Below are 12,424 nucleotides of genomic sequence, written 5' to 3'. Positions count from 1 at the left end.
TTTACTTAACATCAGGACTAGATAAAGTCCCGGTTTCTTTTATTATTATTTTTAGAATAGAGTCTCTCTTTCCTTCCCAAACTGTTCTCGTCGTCATTTCAGAATCAATGGCACAAGCAGAACAAACGCATCCGAACAAGGAAGAAGGGTGCAGAGCGGGTTCAGTATCTTCCCTGGGACACCCTAGAGGCAGGAAGCCTGCCTGCTTAGCCCTTGCAAGAGTTCAGTTCCAAATGAAACAATTAGGTTTACTTACCCTAAGCACCCTCCACAATGGAGGGAGGGAGAGCACATGGACACCCAGTCCCAAACACCCCTGCAGGCATCTTAGCACTTTTGCACACAACCAACCAGGAGGGATGGGATTAGGGATGTAGGACATCTTGGCTTGGGTTTGTGAAGCAATTGTACACCCCTTTCCCCACAAGCACATGTCTCAAACCCCACAACTGCACCCCAGCCTCAGCGCCTCCCCGTAACTGTGATGCCCTGCTCCATGACTTCCCTCTCCGGCCAATTCACTGTGGCTCACCCTCAGCCAGCCGCCCTTCCCAAGCAGAGGGGGCTGCTTCAGCGGATCACTCCTCCACTTTCCAACTCTCCACCCCAAGCAAGAATTGTGGTTGGGCTGCTTCTTCCTTCTCCCTTTTTCTGTCTAGGGAGGAGTGGAAGGACTTCGCCTTCCCAACACAAGGGGTCTCCGGGAAGAGGCGCAAAGGAGGAGAGGAGTGGGCCCCTGTGTGGCCCCCCCCAACCTGATTTCCACACTCCTTCGCCCACCCACATGCTCAATCTCCATGCCCCCACCCGTGTGATCTCTGTGGCTGCTCCTTCCCTCATCCGAACACCCAATTTCCAATGGCAATATATCATAATATTGTGATGTTTTAACTGCTGATATATCAGTGTTGAAAATCAGACAATGCACATTGTGGACATTGGTCCACACTTACTAACATACTTTCAGTTCTACTTTGTGGTGTGGCAATGTGGGTGTGGGTAAAAGTTGAAGCAGTTGTCGCCGTAAGCCCCTTCGAAATTCAAACTGAATATTTTGAAGCTACACCTGCACACTACAAATTTGGCGGTGTGTGTCAGTCATATCACCATACACATCAATGAATGCACATCAAAAACAAAGTATATGAGCTCTATTTGACTTCTCCCCTCCCTTTAGCCCTGTTTTTGTGTTAATTTCAGTACCGGACATTTTCTGCACCTAACGGCTGCACACAGATATGGAGACAGGGAATCTGGTATTTGCTGCCTGAGATGGCTCTTTCAATTCATTAAAAATGCCAAGTCCCAACTAATTTAATCATGTTCCACCTGGCAACATGACTGGCTCTACCATTAGGCTGAGTAAGGAGGCTGCCTCAGACAGCAGACACTGAGGGGAAGGGAACTGTCAGAGCAACCTATGCTACAAAGCGTGTCCTGCACCCACCAAGCTAGCAAGTTGCCTTCATGTGCTGTGGAAGGCACTGCCATTGCCTGTGCAAAATTCGACAGCTAGGTTGCTCACTGGGGAAAGATGGTTTGAGCATATTACGTGGATCCTGGCTGCCAGTTAGTTTCCAGGCCCCATTCAAAGTGCTGGTTTTACCTATAAAGCCTTAAACAGCTCAGGACTGCAATACCTCAAGGACCAACTCTCCCCATTTGAACCAATCTGGAGCCTGCAATCATCATCTGAGGCACATCTTTGTATGCCTCCTCCACGAGAGGTCCAGAGGGTGGCAACATGAAAATAGGCCTTTTCCGCAGTGGCTCCCCACTTGTGGAATGCTCTCTCCAAAGAGGCTCCCCAGGCACATTCATTACATATCTTCTGGCACCAGGCAAAAAAAAAGTTAGAGGTACAGTTCAAAACACCAGCTGCATAAAAAGCAAGGTTCTCCCTTCTATGCATTTGTACAGCTCCCGGCACAAATAAATCTTCATTTCTTTCTTGGGCTACCACAGTGTAAGCTTCTGCTGTTAACAGAATTAGTTCCATGGCTCCCATGAAAGTTTAATGAGACTTAGATGCTTAATTTTAGCTAGATCATCATATCATTTTAAAGAGAACATCAACACAAAGGTCAACGGCAAAGCTCAAGAAGGTTGGACACAAGACAAAGGTTGGACACAAGAGGAAAAAAGAGTGCAGCCAGGAAGCATTTGATTTCTGTATATAGCTAAATCTGCAACCAAAAAAAAATTCAAAATCACTATGTATTTTAAGTGACAGGCAGAAACAACAACAAAGGTGTCGGAAGTGAAATCCAACCTAAGAATTTATAAAGAAAATAGGGAATGTAGTATTGAGGTGGGATACAGAAAGAAAGAAAATGAAAGGAAGAACCTGCTCCTCCTCAAAATATCTGTTAACTTTGCAGCAGATATAATTGTACAGAATGAGAGCAGAAGATATTTGTAGTGTGAACCAGTATATTGGTGATGAGCGTAAGAGAGCAATAAACTATTATCTTAACAGTTAAAGAACTGGTCAATGCTGCCTATAAATATTTTTAGTATGTTTTACTGTATAGGAAAAAATAGTATCTTAATGCTGAAAACATGAATAAAGTGTACACATTTTAACCACTTAAACATGGATGGGGTAAGCAATTAAATGAAATTAAATACACATAATCAGGATTTCAAAACTCAAGATTATCTTCAGGTTTCCTCAAATTCTAAATCTGAATTCAGATCCTCATGTTTAAAAACTGTACATTTGTTTCCATTTTATTAATATAGTCTTGTAGTGCAACAATTCCGTTTTCCTTTTGGAAAGTTTAACAGATTTTTCCTTTAAAAAACACTAGGGAAGATCATTATATCCCAAAACTGATCTTGGAAAGCAAAATTAAATAATAAAGACAGTTCTCAAGAAGGAATGAATGAGGCATCAAAACTGGGTAATGACCCTGTGTTGCCCTTCTACACCAAAGAAAGAAACCTATGCTAACTGACAGACTGAAGTCTTTTTAACACCTACTATGCAATTAAAGGACACCAGCTCTCATTCCTTCTCAGAAATTCTGATTATACAGATAGTTGACTTTTAAACTTCACACTCACTATGCTCTACAAAACAACCCCCAAGTTAAAATTACAATAAATCTGAAATCTGTCACATTTTGCAAATAAAATATTAAATAGTCAATTAATCACTATAAGCTGGCCTCACAATTCAATTCTTCATTACGCAACAGTACTCACTTCCTGCCAAAAAAGCACATATTCAATCCAGAGAAACATGTAAACAAAATTTGTTTCCCTCTCCTTACTTCAAAATTAAATCTTGCCTTCTATCTTTTTAAATAAACATGCTCAGATTTCATACAGCTCAACGTATTCTACTTCAAGCTTACATAAAAAGCATCCATAAATCCTTTCCTTTAAAATAAATTGAAACATCAGCAGACAAGGGGGATCTCATTGGCCGGTAAAGATGACCTCTTTTTACAACAAGTTTATAGACACTTTAGGTTTGTTCTGGCAATGTTAACACTGTGAAATATTAGCCGCACTGTTGCGAGGGATGGTGGTAAAGTCTCCAGCAGACTCTGGAGTCACTTAAATCAAGTAGTAGAAAAGTGAATGCCCATTTCAGAACGCTGGAACACCAGGAGTGAAAAGAGATGAACAAAAAACACAGAGACACCAAATAGAAGCTGCAAATGATTTCAGCAGAGCGAGATTTTGATCTATCAGTACATTTCCCCTTTCAATCTTTGTTGGAAGAAGATGGAAGAATCAGTTGTATTACTCTGTACTGCTTCTTTCCTTTCTGACCGGCAGCTTATGGAATTTCTTCCCCCCAAATAATTGCATCTACTTATTTAGCATGACAGTTTGGTTTTAAATTACAAAACGTATAGTAAACCCGTAACCAGAGATTTTGCCATGGGGCACTGGCATTATGAATGCACAAGGAGGGAACTAGCCTTTCACACAGAAAATAATTTCAATAAGCTAAATATTGTTAAAATAATAAAAAGTGCCCAGATGCCTGTCAAACAATCCAGGAGAAGGTTTACTTTGAATTAAGCAATGGCATAGAATGTATCCAGCAAGCAAATGTCAGCCTGGAATATTCCTGAGGCCAGAACCGACAACCCCCACCCCTTGGGCTGCATTGCCTTATGCTGAAAGTGCTAAAGAGAACAACCGCAACCACTCACACCTCGATTCTCAATGCTATGGATATAGGTGTGTGAATGCATGGTTGTCTAGGTATACCCAGCAGAAGTAAGCCTGGTTAAAACACACAAACACTTCTAACAGCACAACAATAAGCATTAAGAAAAAGAAAAACCTACATATGACTTGTTTTTTGTATGCAACCTCGCGCACAGTGCATCGGAGTGGCAGGTCAGGTGGACAATTTACAATCTACAATCAACATGCAGTCCGTCCCTATCTCCCCAAACACTTCTGAACAGCCAGCATTATTCTAAAACTGAGAATTATAGGATCTCCCCCCACCCCACCCCCTTCCTGTTCCCGTGTATGCAGAGATGATTTTTGAAAACGTAATGGCAAAAATGCAAAAGTATCAGGTACAAACAGAGAGAGAAATTCAACACAAAATTTACGATTCCAAAGACTCCAGGCATCTCCCTATTTGGCAATGATCCATTCAAATGTTCCCCATTTGTACGTGCAAAAATGTCTTAGCAAGAATAAGTCTAAGAGATATTTCAACTGCAGGTGCTGATTATGCAAGGTTCAAATGGTACAGAGATTATAACAATGACATGCAAATAGTATGCAAATTAGTTGCACCCCTCCAGCTGACAATATTTCTAATGTGGCCCTCTGTGCTGAACAAGCTGCTGCTCACTGGTTGTGCCAGTAATACAACCAGAATTAGCCCACTGGTAGTGAAAGTCGGATTTTCTCACCTTCCTCCAAATCCCAGCCTCTCCAAATATTAGACTGGGAAGAGGGGTTCTAAAGAGGTTCAGTTTTCACTAACCATCTGCTACCACTTCATAAGCACTTCAATTTCAGATCAGGGGAGAAATCAATTAAGAAGATTGCCACACAAGAGACAAAAAATCCCAAATAAGAGAATATGAAAACAGACGACAATGTAAAGTATTAATTTTTTTTAAGAGAGAGAGAAAACACACATAGAGTAACAGAAAAAGATTAGAAGATTCAGATGTTCTTGCTATTAAACTTATATATTCAAGCAGCAATACATCGCATTATAGAAAGACCTCAGAGACCCCTTTACATTATATTATAAGAGCCACATAATGAATGGCTTCTAAAGAAGGTCAGCATTCGGCTTCGCAGCCTTAAGGGCTTTAGAGGCTTGAATGCCAATGCTAGGTGCTTTGTCTAGGTTACAAGCTGCACAAACAAGATTTAACAAAGGACCTCCTTAGTCATCTTATATAGATTGCTGGAGTCAAATAATCCCATTTCACTCAGCTGTTCACACGATGAAACATAGTCACCCATAGTTTAAAGGCACATAGACATTTTCTGAAAGCTGCTTTCCCTTTTATGCATCACTTTTCAATGTATATCAAGTGAGTTTGCAATCATATTTGTTGTCACTTTCATTCATGTCATACCCCTTACTTATATGATTGAGATCTGAATTACTGACTGTTACATCCTTGTTAGGAAAAAAGCGTGGGGTGGGGGGGAGGCGTGTGGAGTAGTAGATAGTTTGCAACGCACATCAGCCCGACTCAAGAGCTGAAACTCAGCAGTGGCCTTCCCAGCTACCTTTTCCTGTGGGCTAAGGTGTAAGCCAGGATTTCCCCTTCCGAAGACCATTCAAAAATTGAAATAAATAAGTGTTGCATGTCACTGAACACTCTTCTCTGAGCATCTGCTGTTTAAGATCACCCTTGATTGATGACAGCTATTTTTAATTGTTGCTTTTAAAATTTAAATGCCCCCCTGAGACATTTTATAAGTGTATTAGTGCACGGCAGGAGGCCTGCGAAGTGGGAAACACAGACCAAATCAACAACCTCATGCCATTAGCACCTTTGTAACCAAAAAAACCACTGTTTGATATAAAAGTAACAAGATCCTTAAACAGCCAACAATCTCATATCTATAGATGTGTGTGTGTACACACCCACACTGCCCTCTTTGAGTGTCTATGTGTGCATTACCTGGACTCAATGTATGCTAAATGAAGGCTTTTCCGTGTGTTTTTCACATTAGGAGCCATGTATTTGACAGTAGCTCTTAAAATCTTAAGACAAATATTCCCTTAAAAAAAAAAAAATTAAGTATTGCAGCTGAATTAATCCAGTTATGGGTTGTTTTCAACTAATGTAATATTTAAAAAAGTAATGAGGCATATAATGCCCAGGAAAAAATATTCCCTGAATTGTAGGCACACAAATGACTTCATTGTGCTGTTTAGACATTTATATGATAGGAGAATGCATTCTCCAAAGAATAAAATAGCTGCTTTCCCCTTTAAATAAAATATTTAAACCAAAACAAGTTTTCTTTTGTTTTTGTTGTTTTAGAAATACATGAAATGTGAAAGGCAGCAAAAGAGGAAAAAGGTGCAAGACGATGCGTTTCTCCTTACCTGTTTTTTCTTTGATTTCACACAAAACATTAAAAAGTGCTGGCTTCATTCTGTGGCAGTTTAAAGCATGTTTTCTGCAACAAGATCAAAATAGTTTATATTTAGAGTGTGCCACAGAGGCCTCAAAAAAAAAGATGTTTTAGGCAGAAATATTGAAGGTTAAGTCATCACTGAAAATTATGCAAGGGTGAAAAACAGCTTACAGTTTTATATTGACGGGACACCAGTTTGGTGATTGTCCAACGCATATGGCAATACAAATACCACCCGCTTAGGGAACTGTCTGATAGCAGTATTTCAGTAGCTTTCATAAACCATGTTTACTGGCCAAGCTATGAGTAGGTCATTGATAGGAGTATGTATAAGCCATTCATAAGTCCAATGAAGATCTTTTTCAGATATTATTGTTATTATTATTACACTCAATTTATTAATCACCTTCTGAACCACCATCTCGTGGCAGTGTAGGGAACGTTGTTATTTTATTCACCCATGTGGTTCAATTCATTGTGCAGATGCCACAGTATAAACAAGGTCCTTCATCACGGAAAGCCGATGTACAGAAATTTTAGCCACTGAGTTGAAAAGAGCACAGAAATGCAGTAATGCACTGCCAGGAGAAAGCACACATGCAATGGGGAGGGAGGGAAAATAATTACTTCCATGCTCTTATTACCTTTATGCTCTACTTGCTTATTTGAAGGTGTTAGAATCAGTCGGCTTCCCAAAAGAAATCTCATAAACACTCCGATACATGAATCAGAATGACAAAAAAAACCTTGCTAATTTAGCATTTACACAAGTGGTCAGAATGCAAATGGATCTTTCTGAGTCTCCTCTTTTCTTGGAGGTCCAGCAAGTTGTTGTTTATAAGGCTGATTAGTTTCATGTCCTAGCAGGTGCTCAGATTTTTTATGTCTAAGAAATAGAATTTCTTAAATATTAGAAGCAATCACTTTGTAAAGATTTGTTGTCATGTACAAAAGGACTAATTTCATCCAGCATCTGTTGCAAAATGGGTTTTTGAATGAAGCTTACATAAGTATGTGAGTGTTTTGATGCCTCAGGCAGAAAAATCTAAGGAAGCCCCCTCCTTCCACTGATTAATATGGGACACAACTCACTAGGAAAGTCTCCTTCACAAGGCTTGTGAAGACTTTGGACAGCTCCTGTCATTTTAAGGGGCCTGCCCCTTAAATGACACCCCATATCACTGCCTAAGGTTCCTGCCTCTCTTCTTCTCACAGTTGGGCTCCCTCTGTATGAGCATCTGGTGCACAAAACCTTCTTTCTGCCTCCAAAATATTTTTTGACCAAGCACAAAAATGGGTAAAAGGACATTGAAAAGATCACAGCCACATTTTCACAGCCTTGCCATCACCGCAACATCTCTACAGTTCCTTATAGATATAGGATTAAAAATCATAGGAAAAACTGAAATGCACAAACTGCTTTCTACAGCTGCATTACTAAAGGGACCTGCTAGCAGAGCGGCTAAAGGAGTGTGTAAAGAGTAACTGGCTATAAAAAGAATCCTTACATTTGTATTGATTTCCAATTTAATTAGTGCAGTATATAGATCTTTACACACAAAAAACATTTCACCAAACATAAACTTAAACTTTCAGAAGCAGCTTCTTTCCCCTTTGTCTAATGGCAATACTGGGAGGCATCGTTCAACAGACGCTATTCCTCATCAAGGCCAAGTGTTTTACAAAAAGCGTTTTATACAACTGGCATTTTTCATTCTAGGTGTTTTTTTGTTTTTTAAGGCCTTTTGGATTAAGTACCAAGATAGCAGCTGCAAAGCTATTTAGTAATGTGTGTAGCTTTTGAGGGACACACAGACGCTGCCTACTCCAGTTGAGAATGAAAATCTCGGTGGTAAGTACAAGATACAAAATGCAGGTGAAGTGCTAGAAGCTTTTCTTCAGGTAATAAAATTCTAGTGGTCACTGGGCAACTTTTTCTTCTTTTGTTTTGCTATTTTTCCTTCTTGTCCATTCTTCTCTTCTGTAAATCCATGTATTCATTTCCAACTTCAATAATGATTTTGTAGATTTATGTTAAGAGTGTTGTGCAGCGTTCCAGTCTATTTATCTGGCATGTTTCTTTTTAAGAATCATTGTATTTACAATTTCAAATGTGCACACAATATTGACCAATGAGACCATTTAATCATTGAAATTAAAAATATTATATATTTCAAAATTTGTGTAACCACAATAATTATTATTATTTTAAAATACTACGCCCTGCCCCAAAATTCAGCTGTGTGAGGCACAAAACGGCGTGTTGGCTTCTGTGATAAAATCAAGAATTGAAACATACTTGCTATGAGTAACATAAAATATAAGTGTAGATTGCCAAATGTTCCAATATGTGTGATTAATGATAAATACTCATGTGCAATTGTCACACACATACATAGATTTCATGCCATTTCCAACATGGAAAGCACGATCTGTGAATGAAATCTGTATGTTTATATGTGAAGCGGCATTTAGTGGCTAGACTCTACGAGCCTCTGTGCTCAGCTAATATGTTCAACTCATTATTTTAGCAACAAAAAACCTGTTTGTGTCTTTACACACAAACAACGGCCACAAGACTCCAGTTGCAGCACAACATTCACCAATATAAGAGGACAGGAAAATGTGCCCTTTTTGTACACAAGGGCCACAATCCTAGAAGCATCGTCTATGAATAAGCCTTCCCATTTAAATGGAATTAAGTGAGTTTAACTTCCTTAGATTGCGGTTAAAGAACGGTAGTGGCAATGAACTTGGAGTAACCAAGTTTGCAGTACAGCAAACAAGGCCTTTTATGGCTGCTCCTTTTCCCTAATTCAAAAACAGAGTTCAGGTCACCAAATCCCTTCAAAACGGATCTATAAAACTAAGGATTAAAAAGTTTAAAAGGTCTTCCAGATAATTTTTGGTGTGACGTTCACCGATATGCTCCATTCAGTGCCCCACTCAGCAGACAGGAATGGAGGAGCCGAGCATTTAAGACCCTAAATATCCCAAAGCTCAGCTAAAAGGAGGACAAGATTTCGGTCTTTTGGCCAAAGAAAGTGGCTTCTCCAGCCTTTCAGCTCTTGAGGTGTCACAAAACACACGATTGGAAGGTGCAGCTGCACAAGGCGACCAAAGGAGCCAATTCAGCCCTACCTAACTTGGCAAAAAAAGAGAGAGAAAGATCAGAAGAGCAGCAGCCTTCTCTCTCTAAACATTTGCACCTACCCGCACGCCACTAGAAATCACACCTATATACTGTACACTTAAATATTCCATTCTGGCATGTTGCGCCACAGAAGACACCCAGTCGGGATGTTGTTTTTCCTGGAGAGCTATACTTTTTTGTTTGCTGCACTGAGAGAGAGAGCTCGGCTGCGAGTCAGGCTTTTTAGAGGACCAGGATCCTGCCGCGGAAAGAAATGTGGTGTGATAATAATAATAATAATAACGATGATCATAATGATAATGGGATGTTGTTTTTCCTGGAGAGCTATACTTTTTGTTTGCTGCACTGAGAGAGAGAGCTCGGCTGAGAGTCAGGCTTTTTAGAGGACCAGGATCCTGCCGCGGAAAGAAATGTGGTGCGATAATAATAATAATAATAATGACGATCATAATGATAATGGGATGTTGTTTTTCCTGGAGAGCTATACTTTTTTGTTTGCTGCAATGAGAGAGAGAGATCTCGGCTGCGAGTCAGGCTTTGAGAGGACCAGGATCCTGCCGCGGAAAGAAATGTAGTGCAATAATAATAATAATAATAATAATGATGATGATGATGATGATAATGATAATGGGGGCGACGAGAGGGGGCTCACCTGGCCTGCGCCTCGTCCAAACTCTGGTCGGTGATGGTCATGATCTGCTGCAAAATGTCCCCGATGTCTTGCTTGCGGCCCCCCTCGCCTTCGGCGCCCCCGGCCCCGTCCTGCATGTGCTGGGACAGGCCCGGGTGGCCGGCCATGCCCACGCCGGCGTGCGAGTGCATCAGACGGGGCTGGTCATCCATCGCGCCCCGCTCCCGAGAGGCGCGGCCGGCGGCCCCTGCCCGCCCGCCCGCCTTCGCCCCCTTCTCGGAGAAGGGGACCCCCCAGCAACCGGGGGAAAGAAAGAAAGAGCGCGGTTCTCCGGCGGCGGTGCCCGCGGAGCCGCCTTCCGGAAGCAGCAGCAGCGGCGGCGGCTGAGGCGAGCCCTCCTCCCGGGCGCCCTGGAGCCGGAGGCCGGTCCGGCTCCCTCGCCGACGGAGCCTCCGCGTGAGGAGGAAGGAAGCGCCGAGAAAGTTTCCCTCACGGACGCTCCTCTCTCTCTCTCTCGGACGACGACGCCGCCGCCGCTCGCGCGCCTCAGCCGGGCGAACTCGCAGGAGCCCCGCCGCCAACGCCGCCGCCGCCGCCTCCCGCTTTTGTTTCAGGCTCCGGCTCCGGACTCCGCCAACTGACACGGGGAAGGCGCCGCCAGGCGAGCGAGGGAAGGAGGGAGGGAGGGAGCCGGGAGGGGGAGGAGCCACAGGGGGGGAAGGCCCGCCCGCTGAGCCCTCATTGGCCGGCGGACGAAAGCGGCGGCGCCTCCCACCGCTCGCTTCGGCGTCGCGGGCCCCGCCCACCCGCTTGCCTGTCACTCAGAGGTGGGCCCCGCGCGCGCGCGCGCGGGAGGCGCCGGCCCTGAAAGAGGCAAGCGGGGGAAGGCGCCGCCGGAGGGAGGGGGCGTGGGCGGGGCCAAGGAGACCGCCCGGGCTGGTCCGGGCTGCCGCGTGGGGCTTCCCTGGACAGGGGCAGAGCTGCTGCTGCTGCTGCTGCTATTAAAGTGCAGAGTGTTTGAGGACCGGGACATTCGTAGAGAAACCAAAATTATTGTTTGCAAAGCTGTTGTACTACCAACCAGTGGCTTAGCGTGGGTTGTCAGCACCCGGGGCAAGGCAAGTAATTTGCGCCCCCTAACCCGTGGATTTGCGCCCCCTAACCCGTGGATTTGCGCCCCCTAACCCTAACCCCCAGATGTTGCGCCCAGTGCGGCCGGCCCCCCCTACACCCCCCACGCTACGCCACTGCTACCAACTTTACTGTATGCTTGTGAAATACGGACCACTCCTAAACGCCACCTCCAGCTCCTCGAAAGATGATGAAAGGCTGCAAAAGTAAGGGTCAATATCAGAGTAGGCGTGAAATACAGTACAGTGGTACCTCAGGTTACAGATGCTTCAGGTTACATACGCTTCAGGTTACAGACTCCGCTAACCCAGAAATATTACCTTGGGTTAAGAACTTTGCTTCAAGATTAGAACAGAAATCGTGCAGTGGTAGTAGGAGGCCCCATTAGCTAAAATTGTGGATTAAGAACAGTTTCAGGTTAAGTACAGACCTCTGGAACAAATTAAGTATTTAACCCAAGGTACCACTGTACTATATGCTTGTGAAACATGGACCACTTATAAACGCCATCTCCAACTCTTCCAAAGATTCCATCAACGGTGTCTCCAGAAAATTTGAAACATCACCAGGGAAGACAGGTGTAGCAAAGATCACCAGTATCAAAGCAATGATTCTTCAACATCAACTTCGTTCGATTGGTCATGTTGTTCGTTTGCCTGATTATCATCTTCCAAAGCAACCACTCTATTCCCAACTTAAAAATGGAAAGACTCAAGGCAAATCTAAAGAAAAGTAGTATAAACACCGACAGCTGGGAAACACTGGCCTGCGAGCGCTCCAATTGGAGAACAGCCTTTACCAAAGGTGTCATGGGCTTTGAAGATGCTCGAACTCAGAACGAAAGGGAGAAATGTGCTAAGAGGAAGGCATGCTTGGCAAACCCTCACCATGATCAACTCCCACCAGGA

General features: G+C 43.2%; 1 protein-coding gene across 3 annotated transcripts in view; it reads right to left on the bottom strand.

The window, feature by feature from the left end:
• The window catches only part of PBX1 (PBX homeobox 1), a 218,961-nt gene extending 208,294 nt beyond the window's left edge, over positions 1-10,667 (bottom strand). Inside the window, exons 1-2 of one of the 3 annotated variants that reach the window (XM_081866051.1) lie at positions 10,407-10,667; positions 6,569-6,642 (exon numbers count right to left, since the gene is read on the bottom strand). In XM_081866051.1, the coding sequence (XP_081722177.1) occupies positions 6,569-6,642; positions 10,407-10,597 (265 nt within the window). In that variant the 5' untranslated portion in view covers positions 10,598-10,667. The remainder of the gene's footprint in view (positions 1-6,568; positions 6,643-10,406) is intronic. The other 2 variants (XM_081866050.1, XM_081866052.1) reach the window with 2 other exon arrangements.
• Positions 10,668-12,424: the final 1,757 nt, after the last annotated feature.

This window comes from Podarcis erhardii (genome assembly GCF_964252035.2).
Source record: "Podarcis erhardii genome assembly, chromosome: 6".
Lineage (NCBI taxonomy): Eukaryota > Metazoa > Chordata > Lepidosauria > Squamata > Lacertidae > Podarcis > Podarcis erhardii.
The sequence above is the reverse complement of the archived record's forward strand: the minus strand, read 5'-3'. Positions and strand labels throughout refer to the sequence as shown.